We start from the raw sequence: 22091 nt of genomic DNA, 5'->3' as shown, positions 1-22091 counted from the left end.
ATACGTGCACGGGTCCCGTATGATGAGCATATGAGGAGGTGATAAGGCTCAATTCAAACGAGCCTGTCGCTATCTGCCGCCTGATATGGAGTGCGGATTTCATACTGTGTGATTGTGATCACGACCATTTCGTAAGGCAATGTTACGAGTTGTAAACCTGTCATGCGGTTGGCCATGACCGTGACCCTTGGGACACGTCTACCCTTGGATGTCCCGTAAGGCGAGTGTACGGGAAGTGAATACGTTGTTATCATCGGTTAAACCGACGTAGGGCAAAATGAACTCACCGGTGCAATCACAGAGAAGGTCTACGGGCTAGGGTTTTACACCGGATTAACCGACGCTAAAGAAATTGCATACGTCGGTGCATTGACAGATGAAGACCGAGGAAAATACATACACCGGTTGAACCGATGATGCACCGATCAATCTCATCGGTTCAGTTGTCCAGAGAGGTGATTTTTCATGGAACGTTAAGGAGTTACACTCACCGGTTAAACCGACGATACATCGGTTAAACCGACGATACACCGGTTGATTGCCAACGGCTAGTTTTCAACTGGGCAGTTTACATACACCGGTTGAACCGGTGATGGCTTTGGAGGTACGTCGGATTAACCGGCGTTAAGTATTTTTCTGGCAGCTTTTCTCCAACGGCTATATTTGCTTGGGCTGCCTATATATACCCCCAAGGCCGGGTCATTTGAGGTTGCTGGAGACCATACAAGCATACAAGAGTAAAAAATCATCTCCAACCATCCTAGAGCTTCATTATACATCATATAGGCTTAAGCACACTTGTGAGAGTGCTTAGTGCTTGTAATAGGGATTAGTTCTTGCGAGAGCTCCCTTGAGAGAAGCCTTGCTGCGGCAAGCAACTTGTGATCCGTCGTGTGACCCTCCATCTTGGTGTGGAGTGGCAATGACACTTTGTGCGGGGGGAAGAGGAGGCCCCCTCCTTGGTGGAGAAGCTCCGTAGTGGATTTCGGCTGGGTGACCGAGAGAGACGGTGGCGGTGCACGAGACTTAGTGTCTTGTGGGCACTTGCCTTTGCTTGCCGGCATCGCCTTGGTGGCGTAGTGCAAGACGTGATCGGAAGAGCCTCGGTGTCCCGTGGACGTAGGCGTTTGTGCCGAACCACGTTACATGACAAGTGGATCAAGTCAACATATGAGAGAGGAGTAGCAAATAGGGGGAGGAACAAAGGGGCATCCAAAGGGGGATCATGGTTTTACGGGGAGCCAAACTGTCTTTGGACGATGGTAAGCATCTAAGTGAGTGTAAGTGGTTAAATTTGTCAATTCTTGCAAATTTTATGCTTGCTTTGATTGTGTTGTCATCAATCACCAAAAGGGGGAGATTGTAACGAACATGGCACCATTTATGCAATTTCAAGTGATTTTGGTGATCGTATGACAACGCAATCAATGGGACTAATGGTTTAGTTAAGTGAACATTTCTAGATCTCAGGGATGAAGTAAAAAGGTCATGCAAAGCAAAACACAAAGAAAGAACTCAAAGAAACGCTGAATTGGACGAATTCTACTAAAATCAGTAGCACCGGAAGAACCGATGCCCATAGCATCGGTGCATCCGTTGGTTGTCGAAAGTTCCGATGCCCTGGCATCGGTCCAAGTCTGAGCACCAAAAGGAGATCAAGCGAAGACTAAGTCAAGATAGCCAGGTCACCGGTTGAACCAACGGCGTCAAGCTAGGCATCGGTGTATTGGATGTACTATATTCCAGAGACGATGTCAAGCACGCAGGAGCCAAGCTTTCAGCACCGGTTGAACCGGTGGTGCTTCGGAGCATAGCACCGGTGTAATGACGTCAGCAAGAGCAACGGCTACAAGATGATCAAGAGTCACCGGTTGAACCGACACCATAACATCGGTTCAACCGATGGGTGCCAACTCAGCTGTAGAAGCTTCAGAGAAGCCAACGACTAGTTTCAGCCTGTGAGTGACCGGAAGAACCGATGCAGAAGCACCGGAAGTTCCGATGCCCACGCAGAAAAGCTGCTAACGGCTACAAACGGCTAGTTTGAGTTGGTGGCCTATATATATGTGCTCCCCCGGCCATTTGAAGATTGTTGGAGTTGCTAGAAGTCATACACACACACACCCAAAAACACCTCCAAGCCATACAAGAGCTCATTGATCATATCCTTAGGTTTTAGCACTAGCTTTGTAAAGTGTGAGTGCTAGATTAGCTCTTGAGTGAGTGAACAAGCAAGGTTGAGATCCTTGTGGCTGGTTCTAGAGTGAACCACACTTGTATTACGGTGCGCCGGCCCCTTGGAGCAATTGGTGGCTCGCCGGCAAGTCAACGACCCTCCGGCTTGGTGTGGAGCGGCGTTGACGACATTGTGCGGGGGACGGAGACCCCTCCTTCGTGGGCAATCTCCGTTAGTAAAGATCGGGATCAAGGTGACCGTGATTGTGTTCACGGAAGAGACTTGATTGTCGGGAAGCGATACTCTTAGTGAGTGCTTCAATAACGTGGACGTAGGGGCGCCTTTGTGGCAAATCGAAACACGGGATAAATCCTCGTGTTGAGAGTTCGCTTCCTCTCATCCGTCCCTTTAAGCTTCCGCTTTTCTTATTGCAACTTGTATGCCTTTACTTTTTTAGTGTAGTATCTTGCTAGGATTGGCTATAGGTTGTAAAACTCTTTTGGGATGAGGGTTACACACTAAGGTGAACCATAGTTGCACATCTAGATAGTTTGTTTTAGTTTAAGTTTTGTGCAAACTAGTTGGAGCCATAGGTTAAAGTTTTAATTGTGACTAATTCACCCCCTCCCCCTCTTAGGCTAGAGCACCCGATCGCTTTCAGAGCGCTCTCAGCTAGAGAGAGAAACTAGAGAGATAAGTGACTTTTGGCACATTGTTACGTGTAATAGTCGTCAGTTCTCCCACCTCGAACTTTAATCTGATCTAAAGAGGGGGGGCGCTGCCGCGGCTGGAAGATCACCGACACCAATGTCCTCACCACAACGAGGACGTCCCCGACGCCAGACGTCACTGTGCCGCCACCACTGCGACCTTGCCATCCACCAAGTTTGTCAACTATTGCGCCTCCTCAACAGCGATGCTATGGACGATGGCATGCGGCTGCCGCGACTACAAGTGAGGTCTTTCCTTAGTTAAAGTATCCCTCTACTCGATCCACACTCCTAGTGATTCAAAGTAAATTTCACACAGCTCAAACCCTCATCACCATTCTTATTCGATCTGTGTTAACGATCAAAATTGGCACAAGTCAAGATTTGCTAGACAAACCGGTCAGACCGGTTGCGTAAACCGGTCAGACTGATCAAGGCAACTTTGTCAAATTGTCAATTGAACTTTACCATTGCGTATATCTCGTCGAGATGGTCAAAATGCATATATAAAACGTCCAATTTGAACTCCGGATGAGGAAGTTGTGCCTCCCGGAAGACATGCACCCCAGTCTGACTGGTTCAGGGCGGTCAGACCGGTCCGAAATGTCCAATCCGAGTTAGGAGTTGTATTTTGACACGAGATTTGTTAGGGTTTCGACTCCTAAAGGGTACAGACCACCCCACCCTATAAATATGAAGGGTTACGGTCGCTGGAGGGTATCCAATCGCATCTATCAAACATATTTTATCTTTTTACCTTTTTCTTCCAACACTATGTGTTGTTCCTCTCTCGTCTCCATGGCGTGAGGGGGCGCCCTAGCTGGCCTGTCGAGCCTAGGACAACCCAAGGTGCGCTTGCCTTGATGGGTTCTCTCCCGGGCGAGCGTTTGTTGGATCTTCGTTGGGCTCTTCGGCGAAACCAGTCTCACCGGCCTACTAAACCGGTCTGACCGGATCTCGCAGAGGCGCAGCAAGGAGCGTCGTTGCGTGCTGCACGTTCAAGTGCGATCGTGTGTTGGCCCGAATCTGCGTCAACAATCTGAGCTATATGAGTTGCTAGCTTTTCAAATAGTTCTTATCATTGTCTTGAACATCTATCCTTCGAGCAGTACACATTGTAATATGCTGTGCTTGGTAGCACGCCATACAATACCGCCGGATAGGTTATTTATTACATGCTTTGTACATGTCCTGAGTTGCGATAATTCAAAGGTACTACTTCGATCGAATTGCCGCATCATGCTGATTTATTCGTAGCTATGGCCAGACATGCATGCAGCATCTCCGATCCAGCCGATCGACGATCATGAACTAGACTACGGAGAAGGCCCCGACGATGAAGGCGAGAGTGTAGCCGAGCCCGAGGCCGATGGGCACTCGCGGCGGCTCCTCCAGCGGTGCGGTCAGCCTACCGGCGACGCCGGCCAGGGACTCGTTGCAGGCGGCCAGCGGGGTGAGCACCACCACCCTGCACCGGCGGTGCAGCGCGTCGTGGATCACGCCGCGGGGGATCTTGACCGTGTAGACGCTGAAGCGGCCGGCGGCGTCCGTCGTCGTGTTGAGCACCCCGACGGCGCGGCACACCAGCTCTACGGTGGCGTCTGGCCGTGAGGTAGAGGGAAAGATGATAAGATCGTTGGCCATGAGAAGATAAAATCTTCTGTATATATGTAGTAAAGAGATGTGTATATATAGCAAGTCCGTACTGGGGAACGGCGGGCCCGACTCTCCGTCGATGGAGCTCCCGTTGCGGCACGGCACTCTGCCGGAGATGATTTTGTAGCCAACCAGGGGACTCACGCCCGCCGGCGCCGGCATGAGGCCGCGCACCCTGACCTGGCCGGCGGCGGCGACGAGGAGGGCGGCGAGGAGGGCAAGGCTCCTGGGCGCCATTTCGCTAGCTACCTACGTTGTCCGCTGCAGGATAGCTTAGCTTGTGTGTCGTGGGATGCCGCACATGGTCCCGGTATTTGTAGGTGTCCGACGCCATGCTCGTGTCCAGTGTCCATTCACCGTACCGTACCGAGCTTGCAGAGCGAGAAGTGCGAGGAGGGATCGGACTTTCTGGCCTGAGTGCGCTCGTACTTCCAGTCCGGGTCGGGCACGGACAGTCCGGCCCGTAGAGATGAGAGAGAGAGAGACAGAAAAAAAAAGTGGCCAACAGGAGACTCTACTTGCTGTTTGCCACTGTTCGCGAATAGGAGGTCGACACCTTGTCGCCCACGGAGCGCGTCGCAGCTGCGCTCGACTCGTGCGGTGGAAAACGGGCACCGTCCCAGCCTTGGGCGTCGTCCTTGCCTCCTCGCGTGGAACCGAGCGCTGCCCCGTCGCCGTCTTCCACGCCGCCTCCGCTTCCTTCATTCCGTCCCGTTCTCGGCGCCGCTCCGGCGTACGCGCGCCCGCCCAAGGACACGCATCCGTCGGCTGCCGGCACGGTCTCCCCTTCCGCGCGCCCCTCTCCTGCACCGCCATTTCAGCAGCTCGTCGCCGGCCGGAAACCGCATAGGAACGGAAATGTGTTGTGGCCAAGGTTTTTTTTTCCGGACCGGTAGGTTGAAACCGCCGCGGTCTTGTAGCGGTAAACCGCTCTAGTTTGACCGGAAACAAGAAAAAATCAGTCAAATTCAAATTTCAAACAAAAAACAACATTGCAATCGGTTTCCACCGGTTAGCCGCCCGGTTAGGCCGGTAAACTGCTCCGGTTTGAGCGGTAATCGGGGCGTTGAACAAAAAAACCGACGATTTTAAAGTGGTTCCCTATTGTGAAATAAATAAAAATTCTGGCATGAGCTATGCACATATTAATGTAAAATACCACACCAAAACAACAATTTATAATCATCCATACAAATACAATAGTAATAAGCGTGCATACAAATACCATAGTTATAATCGTGCATACACTGTTATACGTCAATAAAAGTTCAACGGACGAATGGGAAGCAGGGTTCACAAAACCATTGGGAACCGGTCCGGTTACCGGTCAAACCGGTTTGGGCCGGTATCAAACCGGCCCAAATTCAAAATTCAAATTCAAATTTAAAAAAAATGAAAAATTCCCAAAAAAAACCTAAAAATACTTCAAGGTGTGACGAATCTAATGGTGTCAAATTTTCTCAAAAATTCGTTCATTTAGTATAGTTTGCGGGGATTTGAAGTTAAACAAAAAAAGCGTGCATACAAAATTATACAAATACAATGTAAAAGTAGTACAAAAGAGGGTTAGAGAGTTCATTTAGGCTAAAACATGTTATACAAACATTCATTTAGTATACTTTGCGGGCATTTGAATTTAAACCAAAAAAGAAAAAAAAATTAAATTTGGCGGGTTACCAGTCAAACCGACCGGTTACCAGTCAAACCGATCGGTAAACCGATCAAACCTGCCGGTAAACCGGTCAAACCAACCGGTATACCGGTACGAACCGTTTGCACATGGGATTTTAAATTCAAATTTGACTTCGACCGGTTTGGACCGGTTTCCGGCCAAACCGGTCCGGTATACCGGTACCGGACTCCGCCGGTTTGGCCGGACCGGTCGGTAACGTAAACCCTGATGGGAAGACCCCTATTTGAGAAACCATTTGGTATGGGGCGGAGGGGGTATATTGGTCGACGGTGCACCGGGCAAAAGTGGGCCTTAATGGGCCGACGTATTTTTTTTCTTTTTTGGTTTAACTTCAAATGCATGCAAAATATACTAAATAAATGAATATTTGAAAAAATTTGGCACCATTAGATTCGTCGCAACTTGAAGTATTTTTAAATTTTTTTAGGAATTTTTTATTTTTTTGAATTCAAATTTGAAGTTTTGAATTTGGTCGGTTTCAAACCGGCCGGTACCGGAATTGGTCTGGACCGGTTACACCGGTAACCACAGTTTCCAGACCAGTTCCGGTAGGGAAAAAAAACCTTGGTTGTGGCACAGGAACCAGAGAAGATCGATCGAGGCCCAGGAAGACCAACTCGATTGATCTCGAGTGATCGGGGATCCGTAAGCGTGCTGAGCTAGCAACACCGCGAGCCTAAGAGAGATCAGCTTTTCTTTTCTTTTTCTTGTTTTTTTTGACTTGTGTGCGCTTCGTGCTTTCAGTCCGCGTGAGGTAGTTTGCCGTGTGCAGTTTCACGAGCACATGGCGAAGGAGTAATTTGCTGTGTGCTAGACAAAATGATACAAGGCAAAACGAAGGTACACAGCAAAGAAGTTATTTGTCGTGTGTTACAAAAAAATACACGATAAACTTTAGCACACGGTAAAGATACATCATTTGTCAATAAAAAAAATAAATGACAAACTTTGGCACACGACAAAGTGTGTGAATCCCGTAGTGCACTACCACCGGCATGGCCGAAACAAAAAGATCCCTGGAATACCGATGGTCGATGATGAGGCGAGAGAGGCGCGTCAATTGATCGAGCAGTGTTGTCAGATCATACGGTTCGATCGAGGTGAATGCATCATCAGTGGGATCGATGGTGGATGGACGACGTATATATAGCTATCCGCTGTAGCGTGCGCGCACCAGGCCACTAGCTAGCTCGGCCCGGGGCCCGACCGATCCAACTGTGAACTCACGAGCTCAGAACTCAGAACAGCAGTGCAACGGAAGGGCCAGACAGACTGATCACCTTTTTTGTTTAGCAGGGTTGCTCAGAAAACTAGCCAATTAGCCCCTGCTAATAAGTAATAACGCGGTTAGACTCGCTACGCTATTCCGATCGACTTGTAATCGTCCCAACCTACCTTGTTACTATTATATGAGTTGTAATCGCTACATGCTTATATATAAATCAAAACATTTCTTTATTTTTGTCATAATTTAGGGATTGTTGAGTTGCTAAGAGATAATTCCAAATCGAAGGCAGCTCATCATAGAGGTTGTCTGTTAGGTCAAGTCAAAATTATAAATGTCGCTGTATTAGACCACTATCTGATGGCACTAGTGTTTATTTATTTGTAAGCCAACTTTTGATAATGTTCTCGTGATTTTTTTTTTGATAATGTTTTATTTTTCAAAAAATTGAGAATGCTGGATGTGCACAATTTTTTTCTTATGAGATTAGCATTGATATTCTTTTGCTTCATTTTTTTAAACGAACCGCACAAGATAGTGTGAGTTTCTATTGATATAGCAGAAAAATACAAGACTACAGTTCTGGGTGACCATAGGCAGGAAAAAAAGAAAAGAAACAAAAAAAAGACTCACCTAGTTGGATTGGAACGTCAACACGAGGAACTCCGCAACTCAACTCTCCCGAGAACTCCACACCACAACTCTGATCGCCTGGTTGGATTAGGGCATCAATACGGGTAAACATTCAAAACTGCGTGGCCACTAAACAAGCCAAATTGCTGTGGCTACCAACCTTCTCCTACCCAAGAAGTCGCCATCGAAACATGATCCCGCGTCGATGAGAAGTCGAGAAAAATAGACCGCACCACAACAAGGAGGCCAACACAATGTGGGACCTGCCGCCGTAGTGCCGCTGCCTCACCATACACCATCCGATAGAGTGAAACCACTAAATTTGAACCTCTCGCAGGCTGCCTCCCATCACCACACGATGACAAAACGCACGGGGCCTTGTCATGTCCGCCGTTGGACCTCCTCCTCGCTCTCATCGCCATGCATAAGACACCGCACGCGTGGGCTCGCCACGTCCACCACAGTTTGTTATGTTCGTATAGGTGCTATTATGTTCGTAGGATATTATAAGTAATGTTTATTATGTTCGTAGGTGCTATCTAGAAAATGTTCAAGAGAAGGCAGCCTAGTAAGAAAATACCGCGACTCGGTGAGCATGTTCCAATAGCAGCTGCGCCTGCGCATGACTGCCTGGCACACAACATCACAAAGTCTCATCAATCATGGAAGAGCGAGCTTAGAAATATGACGTTTCTGGGTTGACACAACGAATCAACATGGTGATCATGGAAGACACGGAGGGGCGGGTCCAATGTAATTCAAGGGTATTCGAGTGAATATCTATTATTTATAGCAAATAAACTTGTATATGTAGTATATTCTATATATATCTATATTATTATAAAGATCGAAAATAATTAAAAAAAATTCATCCAAATCGGGTCCACTGTACTCCTCACGTTGGATCCACCTGTCGGGTTGGAGGGGCGGCGGGGGGGGGGGGGGGGGGGGGGGGGTTGTTAAACTCATAGAAATCGCATGTTAGCCCCCGCATACCCCCGCCTGACGTACCCAATATTGTCCTGCCGGACTAATCGCTTCACAATTATAGGAACATGCCGCCAGGACACCGTTGTCTGTCGCCCTCCGAGTGTCCGACGTCCACCTTCCTTCCTTCTCTCCGTAAAGACATGCAAGTTACTTATCAACCGATGCCTGCAAATTTCCTTCCATCATCCTTCTCCTTCCATGCATGCATGAGACCCACGATAGCACTCTATCCCGGTTTTTACTCTTCCAAAAAAAAAACATCTCCTTCGAGCAAGCACATTCACGGCCGGCCGCTACTCATCCCCTTGCCACGCTCACATCTCATCCCCGCAGCTCCCGGCTCCCAGGTGCCCATGGGCGTGGCCGTGATCGCCCGCGCCGCCAGCTAGGTTCCGCGGGTTGTGCCACACGTATTTTTAGAATTTAATTTGAATCTTAATTTATTTAATATATTTTTAAATTAAAAGCTAAATAACTTTTTTTAAATTACGTGCGTGTCGCACGTACGTCTATGCTAGTAATTAAAAAAAGTTCATGGTATATCAGGCCTCTCATCTTTCCTTCTTCCACCTAGATAAAAGCCGTAGCAAGTGCCTCTCACAACTAGATGGCTCAAACGGCCCACACGGCCAGCAGCTGAAGCTTGCCTGACCGAGCTGAGTGTGGCCAGACCCCTCCCCAAACCTCTCGTCACCACAGCTGAGCCCGAGTCCGACGGCTGTAGTATAAGTATGTTTTTCACAACCGACGATGAGAGACAACAAAAGAGAGGGATCACGCCTGATCGCGTTACATTCCGTTACATACCATGCCCGAATTGTTAGCTGCATGCTGATTTATTTATTCGCAGTTTCGTACTGGTACTTGTTTACTTGATGCTGGCGTCGTGAATGGGTACGGGCTACGGCCACCACCCGGGCCGATATGCATGCAGCTCCAGCCGAGGATTTAGTAGGCTGAGAAGAGCCCGGGGGAGACGAAGAGGATGCCGCTGCTGACGACGTCGATGTTGAACAAGCCATTGGATAAGATAAACGTGACGTCGTCGCTGGTTGCGAACCTATCGGTGATGGTGGTGTGGCGGGCCTGCAGGAACTGCAGCGTCGCGGTCAGCGTCCCGCCGCCCAGGGACGCGTTGCAGGTGGCCAGCGGGGTCGTCACCGCCGCACTGCACCGGTTGCGCAGGCAGAGCACGAGCTCCTCCAGGACGGTACTGACAGGGCCCAGGTCGATGGTGAAGTTCCCGGCGGCGTCCGTCGTCGCGGTGCCCACCACGTTGCCGTCGCATACTACCGCCTCAACGGTGGCGCCTGGCCGTGTGGCCGCCGGAGCCAGACAGATGGACGATATAAAGGAAAACATAAATAAATAACTAAGATATCGGCGGCACTGGAGATATATATACATAAATATATATGTACTATAAATACGCGCGGCGGAGCAGCAGCAAGTTTACCGGCGAACTGCGGGACCGCCGCGACGTCGATGTTGCTCCCGTTGCTGCACGGCACTACGCCGGAGATGATGACGGTAACGTTGTTAGGAATAAGCACGCCCACCGGCGGATCGCCGCGCACCTGGCCGACGGCGGCGGCGAGGAGGAGGAGGAGAGTGGCGAGGAGGACGAGCCACTTGGGCACCATTGGATATTGTCTAGCTGCTGGCTAGGCTATATATGTTAACGTTGGTGATGACCTGCGTGCTAGCTCTAGGCTAGGGAGAGGCTTTGTTAGCTTGTGTCTTGAGCTACGGCATGGACCCGGTATTCATAGGCAGCGTCCGACGCCAAGCTCCTCCTGTTCACTCACTGTACCGAGCTTGTAAAGCTAAAAAGTCTCTCCGCCCTCAGAGAGATCAGTTTTTTTTTTTTTTTTTTGTTTCAGTGCGGTCGTGCGCGTCGGCCACTCGATCGCATAATTAAGCACGCGGAGACAAGCTGCACTGGCACCGCCGATCATCTACACACGAAACAAAGAGATCCCTGGATGGAACTGATACGACTATGGCAGTTGAAACGCAAAAAAAAAAAATTCGAAAAGATCTTGCTAATTTGAAGTAGTAAATGAAATTTATTTACAAAACTTTTTGCACATATGGGTTGTAAATCGCGAGACGAATCTAATGATGCTAATTAATCCAGGATTAATCCATAATTAGCGGATGTTTACTGTAGCATCACTGTTGCAAATCATAGATTAAGTAGGCTCATTAGATTCGTCTCGCGATTTACAGCCTATCCATGTAAAAAATTTTATAAATAGACTTCATTTAGTACTCAATGCATGTGTCGAAACATTCGATGTGACGTTTTTTTTGTGTTTACGGAGTTTATGGGGTGTGAACTAAACAAAACCTACATAGTAGGTGGTGGTGGTGCACTGCACTTGTGTTTAAGCGAGAGGAGGTCATCATCAACTTGGCGCGGCAGTTGTCATCAGGTTGACGACTTGTGCGGTACGAGGCGAATGACCGTGCATGAGCTGCCGGATCGTCCGGTGGGCAGGGTTCACCTTACCGGTGAGAACCGGTCCGGCTCCAAACCGGCCCAAATTCAAAATTCAAATTTGAATTAAAAAAATGAAAAAATTTTAAAAAAATTCTAAAAATACTTCAAGGTGCGACGAATCTAATGGTGTCAAATTTTCTCAAAAAATCGTTCGTTTAACATACTTTTCGGGCATTTAAAGTTAAAACAAAAAAAAGGAAAAAATGAGACGGCCCATTGAGGCCCACTTGGTAAACCGGTCGGTAAACCGGTCTAACCGGCCGGTATACCGGTCTAAACCGGTTACACATGCGATTTTAAATTTGGATTTGAATTCAAACCGGTCAAACTGGCCGGTAAACCGGTCTAACCGGTCGGTATACTGGTACGAACCAGTTGAACTGAGTTTTTTGAATTCAAATTCAAATTTGACCGGTTTCTACCGGTAACCGGTCAAACCGGTCTGGTTTACCGGAACCGGAGTGCTCCGGTTTGGGGTGTCCGGTTGGGGAAAAAACCCCTGCCGGTGGGACAATCGTGGATGGGTGTACGACGTACTCCTTCGTTCCAAATTATAAATTATTTCAGAATTTTGGAGAGTCAAATTTTTTTAAAATTTGACTAAATTTATATAACAAGGTAATAAAATTTATGATACTAATTAAGTATCATTAAATTCTTTGTTAGCTATATTTTTATAGTGCACCTATTTGATGTCATAAATCTTTATATTTCTTTTTATAATTTTGATCAAACTTTAAGATAGTTTGACTCTCTAAGATTTTTAAAATGATTTATAATTTGAAACAGAACGAGTAGCTAATTTATTTGCTGACTCGATGCATGGGCCGCCGATTCTTAGCAGCCCAGCACAACGTCCAGTGCCAAGAAAGATGTACTAGTAGGAAACCAGCGCCGGATCTGAGAAGCTTCCCCTGGCGACTACAGGGTTCCTTTGCTCCCGCTGATTTCCAGCGTGAGATCTTGATCTCTCTCCATTCTGATCAGCTTTTTCCGCTCCTTAATCCCCATCGCAACTCGGGCTGGTTAAAGGGCAAACATTGGGTTTGCTGCTCGGCCTTGGTTGTGATTTTGGGGGTTTTGTGGGTGGCGCCTAAGCCGATCTGTGGAGATGGCTGATTCCAACTCAGGATTGCAATCCGGAAGAGAAATAGAGGGTGATTTGGATAGTTTGCTCCAGCACTTGGAGATTCGGGAGGATGAAGAGCAAGGAATTGTATTAGAAGAGAATCTGGAGGAACTGAAAGCGGAGGCGCGTTGGACAGTCTTGGCGAAGGTTAGTTCCCCCAAAGCTTTCAGTCATGCTGCTTTCATTGCGAATATGAAGTATGCCTGGGGCTTGGCAAAAGAAGCAAGCTTTAAAGCTATAGAGGAAAATTTGTTTGTGATCCAGTTCTCTTGCCTGGGTGATTGGAGAAAAGTGATGGATGAGGGTCCTTGGATTTTCAGAGGCCATGCTGTCCTCTTGGAAGAATATGATGGAGTTACAAAGCCCTCTAAGGTGGAGTTCAAGACCTTGTCAATATGGGCTTGTGTATATGACCTGCCAACAGGTTTCAGGACGGAAAATATAGGGCGCCAATTGGGGAATAAAATAGGAAAATTTCTGAAGATGGATCTAGATGAGGAATTTAGTGGATGGAGAGATTTTCTGCGCATCAGAGTTAAATTAGATGTGGAGAAACCTCTGACTAGGGTTGTCTTTATTTCTGTGGGAGCAGGAAAGCGTGAGCCATTTCGGGTGAAATATGAGAAGCTCCCAAAGTTCTGTGCTGTCTGTGGTCTTCTGGGTCACGTTGAAACTGAATGTGGCGACGGTGTTCATGATAAGAAAGCCCTCCAATACGGGGACTGGTTGGTGGCTAGCCCTGAAAGAAAAGGGAAAGTAAAAGGTAGCAGGTCTGCGGGTTCAGGGGATACAAAGGGATCAGATTCTAAAAATTCAGAAAAGGCTCCTTTTCAGAAGGGATATGTTGAGACCAAGAATGGAAGTAGCAGCCAGAGAGGCTCAAGTGACTTGGTCGAATTAAGGGATGATGCAAGAAGCCCCTTAAAGAGGGATAGTGAGCGGCTCCCAAAGTTGGGTGGAAGCGAGACCAAAAGGCTTAGTGCACCAGGAGATGATGAAATGCATCTAAGTAATGACCTGGCTTTGGCTCTTATCCCTACAAGGGATAAGATGGAATATTTGGAGAATATATTTGAATTAAAGGATGGCCGCCCTCTGTTAGAGTGTTCAGACAGAAGTGAATGTGGAAAAGACTTTGTTCTGGAGATGAGAAGTCAGAAGAAACTAAGAGTGGAGGGGGGAATGTGGTAGCGCATGACATTGAAATGAGATCGGCGGGCTCCCTAGGGGAGTGCCGCCGGGAACAATGAAAATCCTAAGCTGGAACTGTCGCGGGATTGGCAACCCTGCGACAGTAAGAGAACTTCGCGATTTCGCGAAGGATTATGCCCCCTCGGTGATTTTTATCATGGAAACACAGATTGCAAAATACCGAGTGGAAAATTTGAGGTACACTCTGGGTTTTGATTATAGTTTTGCTGTTGGTAGCTGCGGAAGAAGTGGAGGCCTAGGGCTGTTTTGGAAGAATGATGTGTCTGTGTCTGTTAAAAAATTCTCGAAATATCATATTGATACATGTGTCAGTGAAAAAGGAAAGGAGCCTTGGCGCATATCCTTTATTTATGGAGAGGCAAATAGATCTCTAAGATATCGCACTTGGGACATTATGAAGCAAATGAGGAGTGATACGGATTTACCTTGGGTTTGTATGGGTGATTTTAATGAGATTCTAAGGAGAGAAGAACAGCTAGGCCCAAATATTAGAGAGGAATTTTTGATGGAAGGTTTTAGGGAGGCGGTGGATGTGTGCCAACTTTGTGATATAGGCTATATGGGTGTGGATTGGACCTTTGAAAAGAAGGTGACTGGAGGGCACTATGTTCGAGTTCGACTCGATAGGGTTCTAGCTTCGGCTAGTTGGTGCTCTTGTTTCCCTTTTGCTGCAGTCCGTCACCTTACAGCAGTAAAATCTGATCACTCTCCTATCCTTTTATCCCTCCAGCCAGAGGAAACGAATAATTTCGTGTGTGGTCGTGGAAAGCCTTTCAGATATGAGCTTATGTGGGAGACGAATGATGGTATACGGTCCCTAATCCAACAGGTTTGGAAGTCTGTACAATACTGTAATTCTGTAAAGGATATGAAAGACAAATTACTCAATCTTGGAGGGGAGCTCAAGGCTTGGGGAGAGAAGAACTTTGGTGCTGTGAGGCGTGAAATGCGTGAACTGAAGAAAAAACTTGAAAAGATGAGATCTGAACCGGCAAGAATTGATGTTTCAGATGAGGAACAAAAGATTGTTGATCGTTTAGTTCTGTTAAATTACCAGGAAGAGATTATGTGGAAGCAAAGGTCACGTATTAATTGGTTACAAGAAGGGGACAACAATAACAAATTCTTTCATCAAAGAGCAAGCAGAAGGAAAATGAGAAACACAATTGTGAGGCTTAATCGATCGGATGGTTCAGAATGTACAAATGTCAATGAGATGCAAGGGATGGCAGTGGACTTCTTTCGGAATTTATTTGAATCGGAAGGAACATCTAACATGCATCTAGTGTTAGACCATGTTTGCCGCAAGGTAACAGATGAAATGAACCATTTTCTATGTGCCCCTTTTGATGAAAATGAAGTGAAAAATGCTCTTTTTCAAATGTACCCTACAAAAGCGCCCGGCCCTGATGGTTTTCCGGCACATTTTTTCCAGCGCAACTGGGATATATGTGGTGAAGATCTAACAAGGATGGTGCTGAAAGTTCTCAATGGAGATGAAATACCAACTGATATCAATGGTACGTTCATCGTTCTTATTCCAAAAGTTCAGAATCCTGTAACTTTGAACCAATTTCGACCAATAAGTCTTTGCAATGTGATATACAAAGTTATATCCAAGGCACTGGCAAATCGGTTGAAAAGGGTTCTTCCTGATATCATTTCCAATGAGCAATCAGCTTTCATCCATGGTAGAATTATCACCGACAATGTCCTAGTGGCCTATGAATGTTTGCATTTTATGCAGAAAAATCGCTCAAAATCTAATGCGCATTGTGCTTTGAAATTAGATATGACAAAGGCCTATGATAGAATAGAATGGAGCTATTTGGAGGCTATAATGTTAAAATTGGGCTTTAGCCGTCTGTGGGTTGATAAAATAATGAAGTGTGTTACATCTGTTTCCTTTTCAGTCCTTTTTAATGGAGAACGGCTACAAGCTTTCAATCCAACTCGTGGCATCAGACAAGGAGACCCAATTTCTCCTTATCTATTTTTGCTTTGCGCAGAAGGACTTTCTAGTATACTCAAAGGAGAAGAGCGTATCCGGGGAATTCAGATTGCGCAAACAGCTCCGAAGATCAATCACCTACTTTTTGCTGATGATAGTCTTCTATTCTTCAGAGCTACAGAGAGCAATGCAAGATCGGTGCAAGAGTCTCTTCAGAAATATTGTGATGCCTCCGGTCAACAGGTGAACCTCGCAAAATCATCCATTTTCTTTAGCAAAGGGTGTAGGCAAACAACTCGCAATGAGATTAAGGTAATTACTCATGTAGAAAATGAATCCTTAAATGAGAAATACTTGGGTTTGCCTACAGAAGTTGGTAGATCAGCAAATGGTTCTTTTTATTACCTTAGGGATAGAGTGTGGAATAAAGTGCAAGGATGGCTAGAACAGACTCTATCTGCTGGGGGCAAGGAAGTTTTAATTAAAGCTGTTGCCCAAGCCATTCCAACTTATACTATGGGATGCTTCAGATTACCAAGAGGGTTGTGTGAGCATATAAATTCTTTGCTGCGAAAATTTTGGTGGGGCAGCGAAAGAGGCAAAAGAAAAACATGCTGGGTAGCTTGGGACAAAATGGTCCAACCAAAGTATATGGGAGGGTTGGGTTTCAGAGATATTGAAATTTTTAATTTAGCTTTGCTTGCTCGTCAGGCTTGGCGCCTGCTTATTAATCCGAATTCCCTGTGTGCTCAGATTCTGAAGGCTATTTATTTCCCATCTGGCGATCTCCTCCGCGCGCAAGTCGGGAACAATCCATCTAAGACATGGAGGGCTATATGTGATGGGATTGAAGTGCTTAAGCAAGGGCTAATAAAACATATTGGTGATGGTGAAAGCACGCATATTTGGAACTGTAATTGGATTCCGAGAACTGGAATGTTCACGCCTATAGCCTCAAAAGTAGCTAATCCACCATCAAGAGTTTGTGAGCTCATTGACCATACTTCTATGTCATGGAAATCTGAAGAAGTGAGGAAATATTTCTTGGAAATAAACAGTGAAGCTATCCTCCAAATTCCACTTAGTATGAGGAAGCAAGAAGACTGTTGGGCTTGGCATCATGAAAGAAATGGTCTATTTACTGTTCGCTCAGCTTATAGGATGTTAATTGAAGCTAAGAAGAGGAGGGAGGATTATTTTGAAGGTCGTGGCAGCTGGTCCGATGCTGAAAGGAATTATAAAGAGTGGAAACAACTGTGGAAACTGAAGCTTCCATCAAAAATCAAGGTGTTTTGCTGGCGCTTAGCACTTGACTCAATTCCTACAGCGAGTGTGCTGAAAAGGAAGAATCTGGCAGCAACACCAGAATGCAAAATATGTGGGGCAGAAGATGATACATGGGATCACTCCTTGCTGCGCTGTACAATGTCTCGGTGCGTTTGGGCTTTACTGGACGAAGACCTCTCTGAATTATTAGCTTCTTTACGTATTGTTGATCCTAAGCAATGGCTCTTCTTTATGTGCAGCAATGTTCCACAAGCAGAAAGTACTCACATCTTGGTTACATGTTGGGCCATTTGGAATGCTAGAAGAAAATTTATTCATGAGGGGATTATGCAAAGCCCCTTCTCAATTATGACCATGGCCAAGCGCTTAATAGAAGAATTGGAGTTTGTGAACAGAGCCCAATTTAAGGAAACCAGCAAGTGTCAGCCAAGATTAGGATCTCAATGTTGGAGAGCTCCTGAGAGTGGTTTCTCCAAGTTGAAAACAGATGCTGCTATTAGTAAATCAGGTTCACATGGAGCTGTGGCAGCAGTTTGTAGAGATAATCAGGGGGCTTTTATTGCTTGTAGTGCTTTGGTTGTACGGAATGTCTCCGATCCCGAAACTCTTGAAGCAATGGCTTGTTTGGAGGCGCTGGCTCTTGCAGAGGACTGCAGAATAAATAAAGTGCTGGTGGCATCAGATTGTCTCAATGTTATCAATAATATTAATGTAATGCCCCGTTGTGTTTATATGATGGTTCTTCAGGATATTCATCAGAGATCAAAATCTTTTGACTGTGTGCGCTTCACACACGAAGGTAGGGAATCAAATACAGATGCTCATTTCCTTGCTAAATATGCTTGTACTCTAGGGGTTGGCCGACATATTTGGCTTACCTCTCCTCCTATTTTTATTGATGTAAACACTCAAAATTGAGTAATGAAATCCCTACCTTCCTCTCAAAAAAAAAAAGAAAGAAAGATGTACTAGTGCCGAGAAGTTGTTTTTGACGAGTCGGAGAAACAAGGGAAATCATGTGCAAACTAATTTTTTTTGTGCAAATCATGTCAAGAAGTTTGTTTTTGACAAGTCAAAAAAAAGAAAAAAAACATACAAATCGTGCAAACTTCAATCACAACAGGCAGACTGTTAAGGGCGCCCGCAGTGGTAATAGCTGGTACTGGTTACGTAGTTTGCTGATGTAGAGGTGAGAGATAAAAGAAAAAAAAAGACTATTCTATATTACTGGATCTATATGCTCCTCTTACATATTCTTGAACTACATAAAATTTACTTGTCGCTAATGATTACTATTTTTTATTATTATTGCCACGTCAAATCTAACTAGTTAAACAGCTAACTATTAGGCCCACGTCTAGAGGAGGAAAGCATCCTCCCATCGCTACCATGCTAGCCACAAACCTCCGACTGCTGTTTGTCTCTTGTTTCAGATACTAACCCCCTTTCCGTTAAAAAAGCTAACTGATCCCTTTGTTTCTTATCATCACCATGACAATAATTAAACAAAATCATTTATTTCAAAAAAAATTAAACAATGTCGATGAGTTCGCCTCCCCTGCGATTTCTCTGTTTCTCAGAGCCGGCCCCAACTGCACGTCCGTGGTCCATCTCTCTCCCCCGCTGCCCTCCATGGACAAGGAAGTCGCCATGCCCATGCCCCAGCAGACCGTCGTCCTGTACCCCAGCCCCGGCGTCGGCCACGTGGTCCCCATGGTGCAGCTCGCCAAGGTCTTCCTCAGGCACGGCTTCGACGTCGCCATGGTCATCGCCGAGCCGCCGGCCGGGTCGCCCGACTTCCGCATCGTCGACGTCGACCGCGTCGCCGCCTCCAACCCGGGCATCAGCTTCCACGTCCTCCCCCCGCTCCCGGACGCCGACCTCGCCGCCGGCCCCGGCAAGCCCCCTTTCCTCCTCACGCTCCAGGCCCTGGAGCGGTACAACGGCGAGCTCGAGCGCTTCCTCCGCTCCATCCCGCGCCGCCGCCTGCACTCCCTCGTCACGGGCATGTTCTCCACCTACGCGGCCGACGTCGCGGCGAGGCTGGGCGTCCCCGTCTACGCGTTCTTCGCCTCGGCCGCCGCCACCCTGGCCGTCGTGACCCAGATGCCGGCGCTGCTCGCCGGCAGGCGGGCGGGGCTCAAGGAGCTCGGGGACGCGCCCCTCGAGTTCCTCGGCGTGCCGCCGTTCCCGGCGTCCCACCTCGTCGGGGAGCTGCTCGAGCACCCGGAGGACGCGCTGTGCCAGGCCATGGTGGACGTCTGGAGGCGCAACACGGACGGCACCAGCGGCGTCCTTGTCAACACGTTCGAGTCGCTGGAGAGCCCCGCCGTGCAGGCGCTGAGGGATCCCCGGTGCGTCCCCGGCCGGGTGCTGCCACCGATCTACTGCGTCGGCCCGTTGGTCGACGGCGACGGCACCAGCTCTCCGGATCAAGGGAGAGGCGCGAGGCACGGGTGCCTCGCGTGGCTCGACGCGCAGCCGGAGAGCAGCGTCGTGTTCCTCTGCTTCGGGAGCAGAGGAACGCACCCGCCGGAGCAGCAGCGGGAGATCGCCGCCGGCCTGGACAGGTCCGGGCACCGGTTCCTGTGGGCTGTGCGGACGCCGGCCGGCACCGACGACTCGGTGTTCCTCCCGGAGGGGTTCTTGGAGCGCACCAAGGACCGGGGCCTCGTCGTCCGGTCATGGGCGCCGCAGGTAGAGGTGCTCCGCCACCCGTCGACCGGAGCCTTCGTGACGCACTGCGGGTGGAACTCGACGCTGGAGGCCATCTCGCAAGGGGTGCCGATGCTGTGCTGGCCGCTCTACGCGGAGCAGCTGATGAACAAGGTGTTCATAACCGAGAGCATGGGCGTCGGGGTGGGGATGGACGGGTACAGGGCGGGCTTCGTCAGGGCCGAGGAGGTGGAGGCGAAGGTGAGACTGGTGATGGAGTCCGAGGAGGGCAGGGTGATCAGGGCCCGAGCGGCGGCGCGCAAGAAAGAAGCAGCGGCGGCGCTAGAGGACGGCGGCTCGTCGCGGACCTCGTTTGCTAGGTTCTTGTTGGATGTGGAGAATCTTGATAAACAGTAGGAGCTTGGCGAGTGACCGTGACTCTTTTTTGGCATCCATGCAAATTCTCTAACTTTATATTAAATAATTTCTATGGATCTACATCTAATAATGCCAGATCCTACCTTCAAACTTTGACACTACCAATACTGCGGCGACCTTCAGCGGCCATGGGATCTTCGACGTTCACCAACCATCACCCTAGGTGACCGGAGTTGTGCTGCGCAGATCTTCAGCGACCATGGGGATCCTCGTCGTTCACCATCACCCTAGGTGACCGGAGTTGTGCAGTAACACTCATTTGAAACTGGTACGGAACCGGTTAGCGTCGTAATATCAAGAAGTTGAGCAAAACGTTTGATCGGCCACCAGCCTACAAATCAGAAGTCTTATTTCATTGAGAAGCTTCAAACTTCCACCAGCACTCAGATCTGCTTCACGTGTGCAACGTTTCAGATTGTGCTTCAGACCAGCATCGCTTACCGGCACGTTATCATTCCTTCAGACCAGCATCTCGACGAATTCATTCGTGCACTGAATTGTGCAATGCGCAGGCCCTAACAGGAAACAGACAACATTTGCTGGCTGCAAATGTGCGCTGGCCTCTACCATCTGGTTCCTACATGCCAGCTTATTCTGAACTTGCCTGTGGCACAGGAAGGGTTATGATCTTCAGACAATTACTGCTGACGAGACAATTACTGCTGACCAGGCGCTAGCAGCCACCAACCATTTGTGCACACATCAAGAGCGCGATGCAAATGGTGAACAATGCACTAACAGAAGCATCCCACATATGTAGAATTATCAGAAGGTTCAAAAGACACGCCTATACCTATTATAGTCATCAATCAAAATAACTGTCAGTCCTCAACCCCCCTAAAAACATAGGCACCGAACTCCACCGATTTACCATAGCAGTAGAGGAAACAAAGAACCAAACAAGTAAAGATGCAGCAGCAAGATCCCCACAGCCTGGAGCTGCCTTCAAGACTAGATAGAAAACTATACACGGTAGCATCCAAATAATATAACGGTAGAGGTAAAGCAAAACAACCTGCAACTTCTCTCCATGAAGTAGATGCTAGCCAAGGCATGAAGACTAGCAGAACAGGCCCATCAGAAATATAACAGGTTCTAAAGAGTTATGCGACCACAAATACCTCACTATTGTCGTCTAACATCACCACTAGACTCTTCATTTTTTATTTAGAAGACCCTGCATCACCTAGTCCTTCATGCACTTGAAGAACCTTCTCTTGGTCCCTCACATATAGAGGTGGCTCCAAGTGCTACAGAAACGCATTAAAAATGCAGACATCAGCTAAATGCGGAATTAATTTGGCCTTATTGAACATTATCACTCACTAGCCACATGGACTAACAAGTTGCCAGTAATGGCTAACAAAAAAGCGCAAACTCACGAAGTGAAATCAACTCAAAATTCCAGAGATACATCTCCTATTTAGTACGTATATCATCACCGGTTATCCATATTTCTAACTTGTCGGTGACATTGATAGGTTACAGACAAAACATGTACAAGGTTAAAGATAAGAACAAGGCTGATATATATCTTGCCTGTTACTGTACAAGCTCATTGAGGTAATGAACTTTTCAAATCAATTCACGTCCAAGATGGCAAGATCTGTCCCTAACATTTATGATAAACAAAAGTACTATTATGCATATGCGGCCAATTTTAAAGGATGGTCAATAAAACAATCAGGGAAACACAATTTTTAAGATATTCCATGCTCATGAATTCACTTTTCTTTCAATTCACATGCCATCATCAACCATATTTGAAGTTGCTAGCTATGTTTTTAAAGCGGTAAGGCGAGGCGAGGCGATCCACCACCGCCTTATCGC

At 47.4% G+C, this 22091-nt stretch overlaps 3 protein-coding genes across 3 annotated transcripts; 1 reads left to right on the top strand and 2 right to left on the bottom strand.

Annotated features, from left to right (window-relative positions):
- Positions 1 to 3986: 3986 nt before the first annotated feature.
- On the bottom strand, positions 3987 to 4779 carry LOC120648141 (phylloplanin-like). Its single transcript, XM_039924890.1, has 2 exons — positions 4593 to 4779; positions 3987 to 4487 (listed from the first exon to the last, which is right to left on the bottom strand). The coding sequence occupies exons 1-2, from the start codon at positions 4777 to 4779 to the stop codon at positions 4198 to 4200; spliced, it is 477 nt and encodes a 158-aa protein (XP_039780824.1). The 3' UTR covers positions 3987 to 4197.
- A 5023-nt stretch (positions 4780 to 9802) lies between these two features.
- Positions 9803 to 10806, bottom strand: LOC120648808. The gene is made up of 2 exons (XM_039925458.1): positions 10540 to 10806; positions 9803 to 10393 (listed from the first exon to the last, which is right to left on the bottom strand). The coding sequence occupies exons 1-2, from the start codon at positions 10724 to 10726 to the stop codon at positions 10032 to 10034; spliced, it is 549 nt and encodes a 182-aa protein (XP_039781392.1). The 5' UTR covers positions 10727 to 10806; the 3' UTR covers positions 9803 to 10031.
- Positions 10807 to 18768: 7962 nt separating this feature from the next.
- LOC120652411 (anthocyanidin 5,3-O-glucosyltransferase-like) lies at positions 18769 to 20640 on the top strand. Its single transcript, XM_039930225.1, has one exon. The coding sequence runs from the start codon at positions 18801 to 18803 to the stop codon at positions 20238 to 20240; it is 1440 nt and encodes a 479-aa protein (XP_039786159.1). The 5' UTR covers positions 18769 to 18800; the 3' UTR covers positions 20241 to 20640.
- The last annotated feature ends 1451 nt before the right edge of the window (positions 20641 to 22091 follow it).

Source organism: Panicum virgatum, chromosome 9K (genome assembly GCF_016808335.1).
Source record: "Panicum virgatum strain AP13 chromosome 9K, P.virgatum_v5, whole genome shotgun sequence".
NCBI classification, from domain to species: Eukaryota; Viridiplantae; Streptophyta; class Magnoliopsida; order Poales; family Poaceae; genus Panicum; species Panicum virgatum.
Note: the sequence above shows the minus strand (reverse complement) of the source record. Positions and strands in the feature narration are given on the sequence as shown.

Bases quoted from the DNA above. Each gene is read 5' to 3' on its own strand.
- LOC120652411 (XM_039930225.1), top strand. From the start codon at position 18,801: ATGGACAAGGAAGTCGCCATGCCCATGCCCCAGCAGACCGTCGTCCTG.
- LOC120648808 (XM_039925458.1), bottom strand. From the start codon at position 10,726: ATGGTGCCCAAGTGGCTCGTCCTCCTCGCCACTCTCCTCCTCCTCCTC. The intron at 10,394-10,539 runs GTAAACTTGCTG...CCACACGGCCAG, and splicing joins GGCGGTCCCGCAGTTCGCCG to GCGCCACCGTTGAGGCGGTA.
- LOC120648141 (XM_039924890.1), bottom strand. From the start codon at position 4,779: ATGGCGCCCAGGAGCCTTGCCCTCCTCGCCGCCCTCCTCGTCGCCGCC. The intron at 4,488-4,592 runs GTACGGACTTGC...CCTCACGGCCAG, and splicing joins GTCGGGCCCGCCGTTCCCCA to ACGCCACCGTAGAGCTGGTG.